At 37.4% G+C, this 16092-nt stretch overlaps 1 protein-coding gene across 1 annotated transcript in view; it reads right to left on the reverse strand.

Moving 5' to 3' along the window:
• Positions 1–9066: 9066 nt before the first annotated feature.
• LOC135221848 (coatomer subunit delta-like) overlaps positions 9067–16092 on the reverse strand; it is a 43330-nt gene continuing 36304 nt past the window's right edge. The window contains exons 7-9 of the mRNA XM_064259775.1: positions 12749–12932; positions 12287–12603; positions 9067–10652 (exon numbers count right to left, since the gene is read on the reverse strand). Coding sequence (XP_064115845.1) covers positions 10563–10652; positions 12287–12603; positions 12749–12932 — 591 coding nt within the window. The 3' untranslated portion in view covers positions 9067–10562. The remainder of the gene's footprint in view (positions 10653–12286; positions 12604–12748; positions 12933–16092) is intronic.

The raw sequence follows: 16092 nt of genomic DNA on the forward strand, positions 1-16092 counted from the left end.
ATATCAGACTACTGTAACACTACTGTCCTCTGCAGTCAAACTGCACACTTGGCTATCACACATAAGGGTCCAAATTGTGGATGCCCTCAAAATTTACATCAATCCCCCGTTCAGTAATTTCATCAGGTGAAAGCCTGGATGATTCTCATTGCTTCCTTGTTTGCCACAGTATGAGTGGTTTCAGCTGCTGCTCTCTCTCATCTTGGACTTTCTCAGGGTTCTTTTTCACTTTGGGGGCCTTTTGAAGCAGGTACATGCCACAGATTTCACAACCATCAAGAAGCACTTTATTTTCAAACATGAAACATGGAGATTACCCAGTGTAGCCTGAGATAGTGGCTTTTCAGAAGATAGTTCAGCAGCTATTGCAACCCTGTGCAGATATTATTTTATCAGGGAGAATGGGCAGGGTTCATTACTTGGTGTAATGAAAAAGGCACCTTTTCACATGGAGACTTACAATTACTAGAATTTTGTAAATCAGGAATGTCAAGCTACATGGGTGAAAGGTCAGCTCTTTCAAAAGATTTTGTTTTAATAATGGTGTGGATCTCAATGCTTGTAACATTTGGATCTATTTCATTGTTTGCTCACTCAATTCCTTGAGCTACCGTTAAACATCAGAGTTAGGATTTGGCTTTGGTACCACAGCCTCACTTCCTTCTCTTAACCCTACTTCCTCTATGCTGCTTCTTGTGTTCCATGGGACTTTAAGTTGCTCCAAGTTCATAACTGAAACTCAATCAGGAGGGTGGTTTGTTGATGGGTCCTTTGCTATGCTTGCTTTGGATTGGAATGAATTAGATCATGAAATTAAGATCAAAAGGCAAAAAAAATATAAATATGACATTTTAAGTCAATTTGTATTTTTCATAACTAACAAACCTTCAGTTTTACGTAGGGATAAATTCTTTAGTGTCAGCTGAAGTCCGGTTAAAAATAAAACTAGGAATTGATGACAATGGGAGTCCGCCAATAGAGGAGTACGAGGATGGTGCCAGACCTACCTTACCCCAATTATGCATCATCATACCAGTTTCCTTTCAGCCCAGGAAAGAATGAGAAGTGGATTGAGGAGGGCCATGTATGTGAATACCGAAGGTTTGTTAGTTATGAAAAATTAATGTAAAAATTATCATTTGTTCATATACGAAACAAACCTTAGCCTTCATGTAGGGAAGACTTACTCTTGGAGGGAGCATAAGAAACTCCTGGAACTGACTGGATGTTCGGACCACCTAGGCTCACTTCCTAGCCAAACGTAGGATGTTGGAAGGAGTCGTACGCCACTGATATGTTAAGCGCAAGTAGCCACTGATATGTTAAGCGCAAGTCTACTAAACAGCCAGATATTAGATAAACTTAAATGTTATCCAGTTTAAATATTGAGGATTTTGATAATATCTTCAAAAGTAATTGGTTACAAGGGTTGACATTCACTTTGGTTAAAATTTAAGAATCCCATAAAACATGTTTGACTTATGATTCATCAACTATCTGTTCTTTCAAGGATTGGTTCATTTGCATTATTTATTAACAAACAACATGTCAAATGAACATGACCACAATAAACCAATGTAGCACATGTTTGAAGTGCAGAATGCCACAATCCACAAAAATATATGGTGTTTCCCAGTCTGTAGGGGCTACAACAGTTTTTCTTAAGGATTGTACTTGATCATTGCCCTGTGAAATATGTGCTTGGTTCCCTCCTCACTCAGGTAAATACTCCCCTTAACACAGCTGAATCTCTGCAGCTCCTTTCCGCCACTGATTGTTATCTCTCTCCCACCTATCTGCTGATCTTTCTATCCTAGGAGGGTAGGTCCCCAAAATTCTACAAGCCTGCTCATCCCTTGTTTTGTTGATGAGGAAACCAATTGGGAGAGGTCATCCTTTGAATACTTGTGTAAAATCTGACCTACACAACATTCCAGGTAGTCCATCACCTGCTTACTTTCTTGCCTCTAAGGCAGGAAAATACTTTCATGTGAACTTCCCCTTCTTTAAATCATTCTCTCCTATACGTACTCCTTCCTTTCCCTTTTCCTTTTTAACGTTACTGAACTTATCCATAGGAGAGAAAATGAAGGGCCTAAAAGAAGCACCTATTGAGACACTTGGCAAACTGTCAATTATTATTATTAATAGGGCTCAAGCTAGAAGTGGGATACATACCTGAATGATTCAACACTTTGCAAATAACGTCAATTCTGGGTATTACAGTCTAAACAAAATAACGAGACCTTTGTACGTCACCAATAATCCATGAACAGGCAAACAACCCTCCAAGATGACAAAGAAAGCCCACAGACCTACTGATGGTACTCGGGAGCCGGCAGAAATACAAGTGAAGAGGTGTGTTGACACCCGTTTACCGAAGGTGGTTGGTAACTAGTTACCTGCACTAATGATGGTAGTACCGCCGGGAATTTTGAGTTAGTCTGCCGGGCGTAGAATCCTACAGCTGAATGATTGCTTGATAAGACTGAAAAAAAAATATAAATACTCAAAATTTATTATTTTACTTACCTCTCCATTGCATAGCTTTTACTTCTGTATTAGCGGTCGTTCAACAGATTGAAACAAAAAACAAAAACACTTGTTGTCTAAAAATATTGGTCTTCTATCCGTCTACTTCCCCAACCAGGTATACTCAGCCATTCAGTCTACATCTGTCTTTGAATGTGGGGAGGTAGGGATGGCAAATTATACAATGGAGAAATAAATATTTAAAAAATAAATCTTAAGTATTTATATTTTTCAAATGAACCTTGCCTATCCATTATATATAGTTTGTATGGTGTTTTTACATTGCATGGAACCAGTGGTTATTCAGCAACAGGACCAATGGCTTTACGTGACTTCCGAACCCCATCAAGAGCAAACTTCTATCAACAGAAATACACATCTCTCACAACTCGGTGGAAAGCCCAAGAATCGAAGTTGCGGCCACTGAGGTGGTACGCCAACACCATACCGACTACGCCACTGAGGCTCTTATCCATTATATAGCCGATTTCCATGTTTGATTATAGTGGGAAAATTGGCAATCAGCCAACCCTTTAATGTCTACTTAGTAACAAGATACTTTGTACGAAACAAGCGTTTGTTTACCCAGTGTATTCAATACAACTATTACTGCTGCCTTCGGAGGATTGTCATTCAGGTATGATATCCTCATCATGAATATAGCTGAGGTCTCTTTGGAAGGTGGCCCCCTTCAGCAGGTAAGGTTACTGTGCCAAAACCCTGCAGAGCCAATGAAGGATTAACAAGTACAAATGCACAAAAAAAGTATAGTAGTATACATACTTCTAATACTTGACACTGAATACTGTACCAACACGGTTCCCCCATCGCTTCTCAGCCTTTTGGCTAAAATCAAAGTGTACTACCCACAAGCTCCCCAAAAATCACAAATCACCATATACAGAACCTGCACATCAGAATTCCAACAATTCTAAATTCTTTACTGGAACCTCAAAGAGGTCAAGTTCCTCATGCCCTAATGACTCCAAGCCAGGTAAAGTTACTGTTGTAGAAAAGGGCCTGGCCCAAAGGATGTAGCAGAGACCTAGGAACTCCACCTTGAAAGACATCTAGTTGTCTTTGTCTTCAGACAAGCCTACAGCCAAAGCCAACTTGGGCCTTTAACCATAAAGGCTGCTGCCAAAACCATAAAGGCTGCTGCCAAGAAATTTCCTGATGCTTGAGAAACAGACACCTAACCACGTTGTTTACAAATGTGCTGGAAAAAACCCCTGTGTGGGACCATGACATACACCCTGACCATTGGTGTAGTTTGTTTGTTTGTATGGTGTTTTTCCGTTGCACGGAACCAGTGGTTATTCAGCAACGGGACCAACGGCTTTGTGAGACATCCGAACCACGTCTAGAGTGAACTATCACTAGAAATACACATCTCTCACTCCTCAATGGAATGCCCGAGAATTGAACTCATGGCCACCGAGGTGGCACGCCAACACCATACTGACCACACCACTGAGGAGCTTGACCATTGGTGTTGACAGAATTGATAAGTAGATTCTCTACCAGCACTAGCAATGGCATTACTATGAGAACTCACTTTGAGCTCACCAGAACCATGGACCATACCGCAAAGTCATCCGTAACTTCTGGGATTGTGATGAAACCTTTCATTTCTTGGCTGCTTACATTCACCAACAAAAGAAATAGGAAACCTCTGGTCATCTGGAGTAATCTACACCAAGAGATAACTTACAAAGTTGCCCTAAAACTCTGATGGCTTCCTGAAATATAGCAGCTAAGTACGTCCGCTAATCCTTTCACAATGAATAATTACATACCCCCAATAAGGTAATAACTCAGGATGAGGTTACATGTGTTAATTTGACCAAATGGGGAAAAGGGTGCTTTTGACATAAGTGTTCACTCCTCATTACTTAAAATTATTAATATTGTCTCTGATAGGCTTAATCCAATTGAATGCACTAATTGCCCTTATAAGACATAAAATTATCAAACTCATTATACCTTTAAATAAGGTTCAGTCTGGATTTAACAACCCTTGAGAAGAGAAATGCCTAAACATAGAAATTTTTAAAGCTCTAACTTGGGTCAATGCAAAAGCCAGCATTCCACAACACTTAACCACTGCCTCTGATAGTTGAACCTCTACCAACTCGAGGATAGATTCTCAGTCCATACCAGACAAACCTCACTCTAGCACAAGATGGTTATGGTGTCAACATGAACATTGGAATCATGTGGAAGCTTAGAAAACTTCAGTATGTGGAAGTTTTAAAAGAACTTTCTAAAGTAATGAGTTCTAAGGAAAGATACTATCCACCTCGTAAATATGCATATTTATAAATACGTCATGTTTTCTGAAATTCCGCTTTGCTGAACGAGTCTGAAGCTTTAATTATTCTAGTGTAACCTTTGACTCACATCTAACTTTTGAGACGTCACATATTTATAACTAATAAAATCAATGCAACCTGTTTTAAGTCATTTGCACTCCCTTTATTACAATATATACTGTTCCTCGATGTGGATGTCTGCTTCTGCCAGAGATTTATCTCTTAGACAGAGTGGTCTGTGATGGTAGGTTTCTATTCCCTAACAGTAGTATAGTAGGTATGATTTGGACCATCATTGGTCTCATTTGTCACTTTTTCATAAATTATATTTTAACATCTTTCACATTCACAATTAATTCCTGATCATCTCCAACTACTGAAAGCAACCAGATTCGCTGAACAGCAGCACCAATATGCAGTAAATGTGCCTCGCTGTCAAACTTCTCAGTTCCAGATGTCCTTTATTCCTTATACTGTTGGATTGTGGAACAGCCTCCCAGAGGATGTTGTGCAATTGGAACTTCAGAAGTTCAAGCGAAGGTGCAATGCATTACTACCCTAATAATATTATCCTTGAAATTTAATACATTTTTATCTATTTGTTAATTTTTTTTTCTTTTCCCTTTACCAGCTCTTACTTCTTTCTAATGAACACCATATTCTTTGGAAGCTTGAATTTCAAATCAATGGCCCCTGTGGCTTGTTCCTTTTGAATAGGCTTCATCTTCTGAAAAATATCAATAATAGAAGAGGTAACACAATCCAAAATTAATCTTCCTATCCACCAAGGAACTACATTTATAGTAATAAGAGTATCCTATATTCCTTGGATCCTCTACTCTTGACAAGTACCTCTCTTGCATTCATAAAATGAGAGCTGTAACGGCTTATAAGCAACTAATATACTGCTGAAAAAATTCTTGCCTAACCAGTCTGAAGACCTGCAAGTGGAATTTAAAGATTAACTGTCTGTTCCTAGTCAAAATCGGCCTAAATTTCAGGTTTATTACAGTTCTTACAGAATCTGAGGTAGCTGAAAACTCAGACTATTCTGTAGGCAGAATTTCATCCATCCTGTTTAGTTGGTCCCTTAATATGTTGTTCTTACCCAGAACAAACTGAGAAAATGTCACAATCTTTCTGGCTTCTGTCCAAAGCCTTTCTTACTCTGAGAAAGGAATAAATATCAATACGTACCTATCTGGATAAAAGATATTTAATGATGTCACATATACAATGTATATATATACATAAACCTGCACATTATGTATACATGTACACATGTGTATATGTACCTAAGTAGGGAAGATGGTTTGTCTCACATTATTGCTACTTATGCTTTACCCTACACACACATTGCTTGAAGTTCCTCTGATCACTAAGAATTTGGGATAAGAGGTGTAACAGAAATCCTGCAATATTACCGGTTAAATTCCCATCTAACTCGCCCATAATTGCACCCCAGACCTACACTGAGGCATCTAAAAGACTAGATCTTTCATCCCATGACAGCTTAAACATCGAATCTGATGAGAGACCACCTGCTGACCCATGTTCAAGTAAAATGAAAGAACCCAAGCCTGATTCTTGCCTTGTCAAAAAAAAAAAAAATTCCAACAATCATAAGACCTTGATGAGAAGACCTCTGGTTTGCTCAAAAAGAAACTCCTCTGAGGATTGAAAACCTCTTAGCAGCAATTGGTGGCGATAGAAACCACAAATAAAGATGAAACGTTCTCCACAAGAAAACCAAACAATGAAAATATCTTTAACTTCAATAACAATGAAACTATCTTTCACTCAACCTACGCAGGGACTAGTCCTTCCCCAGTGCTCTCTCCAGACTTGGGAAGAGACCCAAAGATAACAAAGCAGTTCTCTTTCCCCCCAATATATGGCGGCAAGTAAGAAAAATCTTACAAGAGGCTCCCTTTCCATGAAATGCACTAAAGTTTTGAACATACACAGACAAACCTAATGAAATACAGCTCAAATGAAGGTTCCCCGTATTCCATAAACCATGTGTTAACCTCTCCTTACAGAAATCAATGAACCTATTCAAAAAAGAAATTGCGACCACTTACACATTATAGTTCTATATCAGCACCTGATTCATCAAACAGAAGAACAAGCAATTGCCCTCCCGCCAAAATAAAAGAATAGGTCTTAGCTACCGAAAATATACCAGAGACCAGGGTAGAGGCTACAACACTCAATAGTGGAACAGCAGCAGCTGACTTCACTTAACTCCTAACAAGCTTCCATCAAGGATTAAAACCTCTTCTGAAATGACCTCTGACAAAACCACTTGCTCTGGCTCCAAAGGAAGACACTGTTTTCGTTGGGAACCTGTGAGCTCAACAAAAAAGTTCCTAAACCACAAAAGACTTGGAAAAATGAAACAGAATGCCAAGACTACAAATGGGCAAGCAATAGATATGCGTGCAATAGGTGGGGTGGCAAAAGGTGAGCAAGAACGGAGCAATGTGGTCAAAATGTAGGCGACTGGTGCGTCGTAACTACGAGGTGCACCATTGTGCTGGCTGACAGCTAGCCTTAAACCGATAAAGATCCTTAGCTATAGAGGATTCAAGCAAAACTCCTAAAAGCTAAAGGTAAGATTCCTCAACAAAGCAGCTTTAGTCGATGCTTACTACCTGGCAGAAGCAGCTAAAACTCACTGAAATACTACCAGAGTCAAAGCACCAATCCTACCAAGCCAATCCGATACAGGATTAAAAGAGGGAAAAGCATCAAGAGACTCCTCTTATTCTTTCCTAAGTGATCCCATTGGAGAAAGAATTCTGGTGCTTGAACAGATGCTGCTAAACCTGGACTTGGTGCCACTAATGCTGAAATTGATGTCACTAACCCTAGACGCTGCTATTATGGAACTAGAGTCACCGACATCAGACTGAACAGAGGAAGGAGACAATGGGGACAGATCCACACTGCTTTCAGACATGTCCTGGTTCCCTGTTACTCCAAGTTGAGGACATGGCAAAAATACAGCGGGGGCGTTGACCCTTCCTCTGACGCGGGGAAAAAGCCGAACTTAACCTGACTCTCGGGAGGGTGGCGCAGAAAACAACAATGAATAAATAATACTAAATATCTTACGGAACACACCCCATGTAAAAATAAAATATTAACCAAACATGTCAATTCTAATGCTCAGTATTGACGGAAAACTCATTTGGATTAACAGATTGAACAGATTGAGAAGCATCAGATGACTTAACCAGTTACTAAATAGGGAAGCAGACAAGACATACATCACTTTAACGCAAGTTTTACAAGATCTATCCTCTACACAGTACTACTAGTTGTTTCTACAACCTAAAAAACTCTCTCCTTTTGCAATCATTTTTGCATTATGTTAACTATAATTCACATAGTTATGCATTCATAAGTCTTTCCTCAACAAAATACAGATTTTGAGGGTCAATAAAATTTGAATATAATGCCTGTTGTGGCAACTGCAATTTACCATACAGGTTCTTACTGAATGAATATTCAAAATAAAACAAAAGAACATGTAAAAAAATACCAACAGGAAACCAAGTATGTTAAGAATCTGTCAAAATCCTGAAACCAGTGACAGAAGTAGACTGACTGGCTATAAATGGTTGTACCTAATGGTCCACCGGTAGGGGTGGGGGAAGCAGATGGATAGGAGACGGATATTAGTCGAACTACTGCTGGCACGGAAGTAAAAGCTATGTAATGGAGAGGTAAGATTCATTTCAAAAATTATGAAATACATTTACTTCAAGAAATGAATTGAAGACTAGATGAAAGAACCTAAGAAAGCAAAGGGTACGAGTACTACGTATTAGGATATATCTGTGACCAAACTAAAAATCATCCACCTGCTTAAGCAAACCAGATGGTATTATCTTCTTCCTAAAATAATGATGTTTCTTTATTACCTGTCAAAACTATACTTTACACATATAGATTCAGGAAATAAATCTCTCGATTTACCTTTCAGCACTGAATGACCTTATAGATCCCAGTGCTTGGCCTGTGGCCTAAATTCTATATATTCCATTCCATTACTTACAGACCATTGCCTTATACTTTACATCAACAAGGAACAGCCTGATGCAAAGAGAAAATAAGAAAAAACAAAAGAATTTAAAGGCTTAATGATGCAAGGTTACCAAATTGAAGAGGATGAGACAAAATGTGATGATGAGGTTAAAGTACTGCGACATTCTTGGCTTTCATATCTTTAATGAATATCATATACAATGTATATTAAAAAAAATATTTCAAGTTTACCAGTAAATTTCCTTATAAATTACCAACAATTTCATAACTTAAACCTTAATACAACATTTGGACAAAGGCTGCTTCAGAACTTGTACCTACAGTACCTCATTTCCCTTAAGCCATGAATTAAATACGTGTACCTTAAATGGACGTTCTGCAACAATAACTGGTAAAAATTACAATTTTTAAGAGTATTATTTCAAAGCTCCAAATTAAACCTAGTCAGACTCCTTTTGATCAACAAACAAGCTGGGTATTAAAAGTTCCAGCAATTTACCAAAATCATCACCTCAGGCGATTTATAAACTTTTAGTAAATGTTTCTTAACAGTAAATTAAAATAGAGTACCCCACAATAAAAATAGATCCATTTCACAGTAGTAAAAATGAAAGAATATTGTCACAAAACTCACATTTCAAGGTACTATAGAAAAGTGCATTAACTACCAGGCAATCTTTATATACATCCTTATCATATGAGATGAAATAGTATTCATCAAATGTGGTTAGCATGCGCCACCTATAATCAAATTCATCTGTCCCTCTCATCCCATCTAAATCCTTGAGGAGGAAGCCTATTCAGCATGGAAAAAAAAAAGAACAAGTAATACTGGGAACATCAAAAGAAAAAGCCTAAATTAATACCAGGATATAACGCAAGAAAGACAGTCAAAACTTATTTCCTGACCATATCTTCAAAGTTTTCACCCAAAATTTATAGAAAAACATTAACTTCAAGACCTCAGCCCAAACCAATCCTTTGAATTATCCATGCCAAGATTCAAGATAAGCCATAAAGATATTAAAACTGCCAATATCATCTTCACATCAGATACTTTTCTCATTATGTATATGACTTATGAGGTCTCTTCAAAAACCATGACTCAACAACTTTCGTAACCAACGATGACTGACAATCATGACTAGACAATATAGCTACCAACATTGGTGCTTCATATTATTAAGAAAATTAGGGAAAATTTAAGTCACAGTGATAACAACTTGACACTAACTGGTGTCATACTATGTGGTCAGAAATAAAAGAAGACTGCATTAAGAAGACACAAAACATGACAAGTATTGTTAAGAGAATAGATGGAGTGTGAGGGAGAAACTAAACTAAAGAGGGATGGTGTACCATATATACAGAACTTATGGCTTCTCTGTACAATATATCTTAAGCACTTATTGAATTCCTGTCTTTAGGATGAAAGCATTTATGTATTGTCATTCCAGATTGCTAACTACTCACATGAAACTGATACACTTACCGGTAATCAGCAGTGAAAATGTTGAATAGGAATGAAGATAACAATAAACTACATTATGATGGCTTGGGAAACCTATTCCTACAGCCTTCTGTACATGGATTAAGTTTGTAGTAATAAAACATCTGAATTTAATAGTTATTGTGCACCATAACCAACAAGTAACAACCCTAATCAATTTCGTACACATTTGTTTTCAACTGCGTTTCTTGAGAGAAAGTGATGGGAGCACCATCTGATGTGCTCACTACACCTAAGACCTGAAAGAAAAGGAAAAACAAAAAAATTTTAGTGTGTACATTCACTCTGAGAAATAACCAACAATTTAAGCATAGTATAAAAACCAATGCTACATCTCGATACCAGTTCCTCAAATATTCAATATCTGAATGGCAAATTAAAAATGTTCCAATTTAACAAAATTTCTTGGAAGGATTTGGCATCCAAGTTATCTTGCATATGTCCCAAGGTCTTGCCTATTTTCATTATAGACTTAAAAGCAGCAAGTAGCTTACAATATCCTCCAATGCCCTATCTGACAAGATCTGCCCTGCTCCAAACTTTAGAAAACCGGGTTGCTAAGAATCTTGAGAGGTTGAATCCTAGTAGCTTTTCAGACCCATAGCATAATAGTCCTAAGTTTTTATCTGATAAACTAAACATAAAGATTATCATTGAGTGTTGTGAAAAACACAAGGTGCAAGACTGGCGGCAAGGTGGAACTGATGCAAGGTCAGTAGATCCCAGTAAGTACTGTATAATTATGCTAATTGTTCATTAGAAAAATATAAACCATAATATCATGTACTGACAGTTCTATGTTCAGTGTATTCTCATTGGCTAAGTGGCTTATTTTTAGCGTAGGCTATTACCAAACAAGTGTTTTGGTGACCACCTATGAGGCAAGTATAGGCCCAACCTGTTTTGAAGTAAGAACTTTGTGTTTATTTGCATGGCAGGTCAACTTACATATGGCAATTTTCAGTCATCTCAATAAAGATTTTTTGGTAGTGCATTGGCTAAACCCAAAGCCCACCTTTGTTTTGTAGTGGTAGGTGTCTATTTGCTAATACGTACAGTATTGGCAGTTAACGCTTGGACAATCGACAGATGGCCTCTCGTTGGTCACTTTTTCAAAAGTTTTATTTTAACAGATCTTTCACATTCACAATTGATCCCAATTCCATTTTCCTGCCGAGAGCAACCCGATTTGCTTAACAGCAACACCAATATGCAATAAATGTGCCTCACTGCTGAATGTCTAAGTTTAATAGGTTCTTTATTCCTCACACCATTGGACTGTGAAACAGCCTCCCAGAGGATGTTGTTAATTGGAACTTCAAATATTTCACTTACATTATTATTATCAATTTACGTTTTTCTAATAACTAATCTCTATCTGTATTTCCCATTAATTTCTGTAACTTCTTTTGAACGAACACCATACGGGCAGCCCCCAGTTAATGGCGGGGTTCTGTTCCTGGCCAAGCGCCACTAACCGAAAATTGCTGATAATTATGGTAATAAATGGCATTCACTATGTCATAAGCTCCAATAAACTGCTTATCAGTGCCGTTAACTGGTTATCAGTGCCGATAAACCACTTATCAATGCCAATGACCTGCTTACTGATGCCGAAAATCTGGTTAATGACGTTGTTAGCCAAGCAGTGTAAAACCGGAATGCCGCTAGCTGATGCTGCCAGGAAGAGGGGGCTTCCTGTTTTCTTTGGAAGACTGAATTTAAAGTTAATGGCCCTTGTGGCTTAGTTCCATATGAACAGGGTTCAGCTTCTGAAGGGTAACAGCTTTTACACATATATATACGTATATATATAAATTAAAATGATTTTTGTGTAAACATTTTAAATATTACCATCAACATTCATTCTTACCTTGAGGTCACAGTATGGCCGAGTAGAGCTGAAACTCACACGAACAGGGAAGAAGTTATCTGGAACACCACGGGCAGTGAAATCCATAGCTGCAGTTGGTGCAGTTTTGTCAATAATGGGTATCCTCCAAACCAGGGCACAGTGGGCACGATCATACTCATGTTCACCTTCGCAGTCATTAATAACGGGAGGTGGTGCTCCAGCAGCCAAGGGGATGGTTATAGTTACTTCATTTAATTCCATTTCGGTGTTCTCCAGGTTATATTCAATATTAACATCACAGCCACCTGCACCATTCTCTTGTGGCCAGCAGTTAACTAGAAAAAAGAAAAATATTTATTGTAATTATATATAAGTAAAGCTTTTCTGCAAAATATTGCTATCCACATCTTAGCAAGAATTATATTTCAGCCTGTTTAACTTTTCAACCTGATTAGGTCCACACTGCAGTACTTGACTTACTTGAAAGAGGAACCTGGGAATCATCTGTTGTTTGGAAGCGCCACTTAAGTACACCAACATCTGTGTTTGCTGGGAAAGGCCTATTAGACATTTTCATACCTATCTGTCCACAAGAGCGCCAAAGTTCTCTATCAACATTGGGATGAGTTTGTAATTGAATTTGTCTAGTTTCACAGTTGTCAACCTGAAAATAACAGTGATTTGCCTTGAACAGTTCACTTTAAAAAGTTGGAGGTATTATTATAATACAAACTTGACAGTAAGAAAAATCATTCATGGGAACATTTTTCCAATTGAAATCTTAAACAAGAAAGCCTGTCTACTGGTACTCAGCAGATTTCTCTGGTAACATTTTACTCATTTCTACTGGACTCAGGCAAGTCCTTCAAGTATTGAAATCTGCTATCTTGAGGTCCATTACAATGTGGTGCCACTTACCCAAAGCAAATTTTCGTAAACAAAAATAGCTACATAACATGAAAACCTACTGAACCTAATTATGGACAAAATTGCAACAGATAGGGTGACGTTACTATATTTTTAAGTACACATCTTCTGAATAAGAACTAAAGAAGTTAATTTGCTGTTAAATTCTCTGTTCTAAATTTGTGTGGATATGCAAGTGTCATGGATGTAAGGAACATTCAAATCCTGACTAATTGGAGTCAGGACTAAATACGATAATAAACATTCAGGTTCGGGAATCAAGCCATTTCTTGGTTTACTAAACCATGATGTCTGTTTTGTACACACACAAGAATTTGGAGACTTTGGTTACAGTTTCATTGTAAGTCATGAAACCTACAAAATACTTAATATATGCTTAATAGCATTATAGTATATACCGTATATACTCGAGTAACGTGCGATCTCGCATATCATGCGACCCCCAAATTTTCACCAATAAACAGTGGTTTTGTCAAGTATCTCATGTATCATGAGAGTTCCTTTTCCAAGAGCGTCAGTTCATAAGGTTGGTGGTTTAGCATTTGCCGAGTCATTCAGATGTGTGCTGCTGCTAGTCAAGTTACGGTAATTTTCTTACTAATCTCGAGAATTGAATAGAAAATCTCAAGATTAAAAAAGAATCCCAAGATAATAAAATAATTGTAAAAATAACATGCCTTGGAGTCCTAAATAATTCTCTCTCTCTCTCTCTCTCTCTCTCTCTCTCTCTCTCTCTCTCAGGAATAAATACTGTAATTTGAGTCTTTCACCAATGGGAATCAGTAAATGTGTAGACATTGTGTGAGTGTTTAAAAAAATGTGCAGTACACACACATTCCGATGTTTCGGTTTTTGGAATTTTTCAGATTTTGGAAATGTGAGGTCAGATGCATAATCAAACAAACCTCACTAATGCAGCAAAAACATTTTTTTCCCTTTATGTTTTTCATTATTGTTACAATGAATGTGAGATAATTAAGATCACCTATAATAAAATAGTGGGATAATTAATACCATATGTTCACTAATAGCTATTATTTTCAAAACAAACAATCCATAAAATGCAAAAAATATATGTACATAAAAATCAAAATATAATAATGTTTTGCAGTTCAACTTGTGAATTTTAACAATAAGTATGACTATATAATATATTTCACAATATCGATCTTGAAGTTGAAGTGTCATAAAATTTTGAGGATCGTCCGAGAAAGGGATTTGTACTTTGTGATTACGTATCACTACAACACCATGTGGTATTTTCATACCACTATATTGATGATGCATCGCTACAACACACTGGTATTTTTCATACCATCATACATTAAAGTTAAAATGATCATATTATATTATTGTTTTCACGAAGAAATAATTATATAAAGAAAATTATTGAGTAATTTTTGCTGTCAGCAGTCAGAAAATTACGAACATGGTAACCTTCAAACCTAGTGCCATCCACGGCATATGTCTATAAATAGAACAGAAGGAGAGGGCAGTCATTGGATAACAGATCTCCATGGCTACCAACCAACCAATCAGGTGTTAGTTATACTACTCTGTGAATTTCTTAGAATGAACGTTTACACACGCGAAGCTAACGATGATGTGTGTGTTTTCCATACAGTACGTAGCTTTAGTTTTTATTAGTGTATTTTACTGATTACATGAAGAATAGAATGACTCCTTCTCTTTAATTTGAATGCAAAATGGTTTGAAGATTCTTCCGCAAAAAGAAAAGAGAAAAAAAATTTCTTTAGAAGATGATACCTATTTTTACTAACGCGGTTGACATACCTTCAAAACAAAATTCAGCTCTTTAATCTCTGGAAAAATGTTAATCTTTCTGTCTGCTGGTCACACCCTTTATATCCCCGGCGACTAACAACAACAAAATTTGTTTGTTTTACCTTCCAAGATGTAGGTATTACCAGTAGGTACGGTACATTTTTTAACAGCATGCCCATACACACACACACATACAGTTGCGCGTGCTAATACCTATTGGTTTCAGAGACTCAAGTTAACACTTACAGTATAGTTGAGAGGAGAGAGAGAGTGAGTTCATCCTAGAAGGCCTTGGTTCATCTCTCTAATCTCTCGAGGAATGTCAAGATTTGTTCTCTGCTCTTTGTACATTTAGTCCATGCCTCTCTCTCTCTCTCTCTCTCTCTCTCTCTCTCTCTCTCTCTCTCTCTCTCTCAGGAAAGATACCATCAATTCAATTTATCAGTATCTTTTCCTGATAGACAGACAAAGTAAATATTTAGGACTCCAAGGCTTGGCATATGTCAATTATTTTATTATCTTGGGATCTTCCATGATCAACTCTTGAGATTAGTAAGAAAAATGCGATTATTTGAGTAGCAGTAGCAGCAGCTGCAGCGCACACCCAAATGAATCGGGTAAGCCTAGCACGCCAATCAATAGTATTTACAAAATGAGCTGAGCTCTCTGGCTGGGCTGTTTTGGTCCTCCCACGTGTCTGATCGCATATCTGCCAAATCTATAACAACAACAGAGATAAAACCATTTCTCCCATTACAGATATCAAATATTATCTTTACCATTACACAGAATTCTAAATAAATTACGTAGGTTCACGATTGATAAATTTTTTGTATGCAATAACAAGAAATGGAGTCAGATTTTCTATCAACATGGCATCTCATTTTGGTGCTGTTGCGAATATTTCAACCAGTTCCACGTGTGTTTAAATCCATACTGACTGTACAGTCTGGAGGCAGTTCTCCCTTCTACACATATCTTGATTTCTTAATATCGTAGGTATAGAATAAATTGGCGAGCAAGGAAATATGAAATAAAGCATAACAGAGTAAGTTTGACGAGTGAGAAAATAACCAATCGTATACAGACAGACAGACTCTCTCTCTCTCTCT

This window comes from Macrobrachium nipponense, chromosome 3, assembly GCF_015104395.2.
Source record: "Macrobrachium nipponense isolate FS-2020 chromosome 3, ASM1510439v2, whole genome shotgun sequence".
In the NCBI taxonomy this organism is placed as follows: Eukaryota; Metazoa; Arthropoda; class Malacostraca; order Decapoda; family Palaemonidae; genus Macrobrachium; species Macrobrachium nipponense.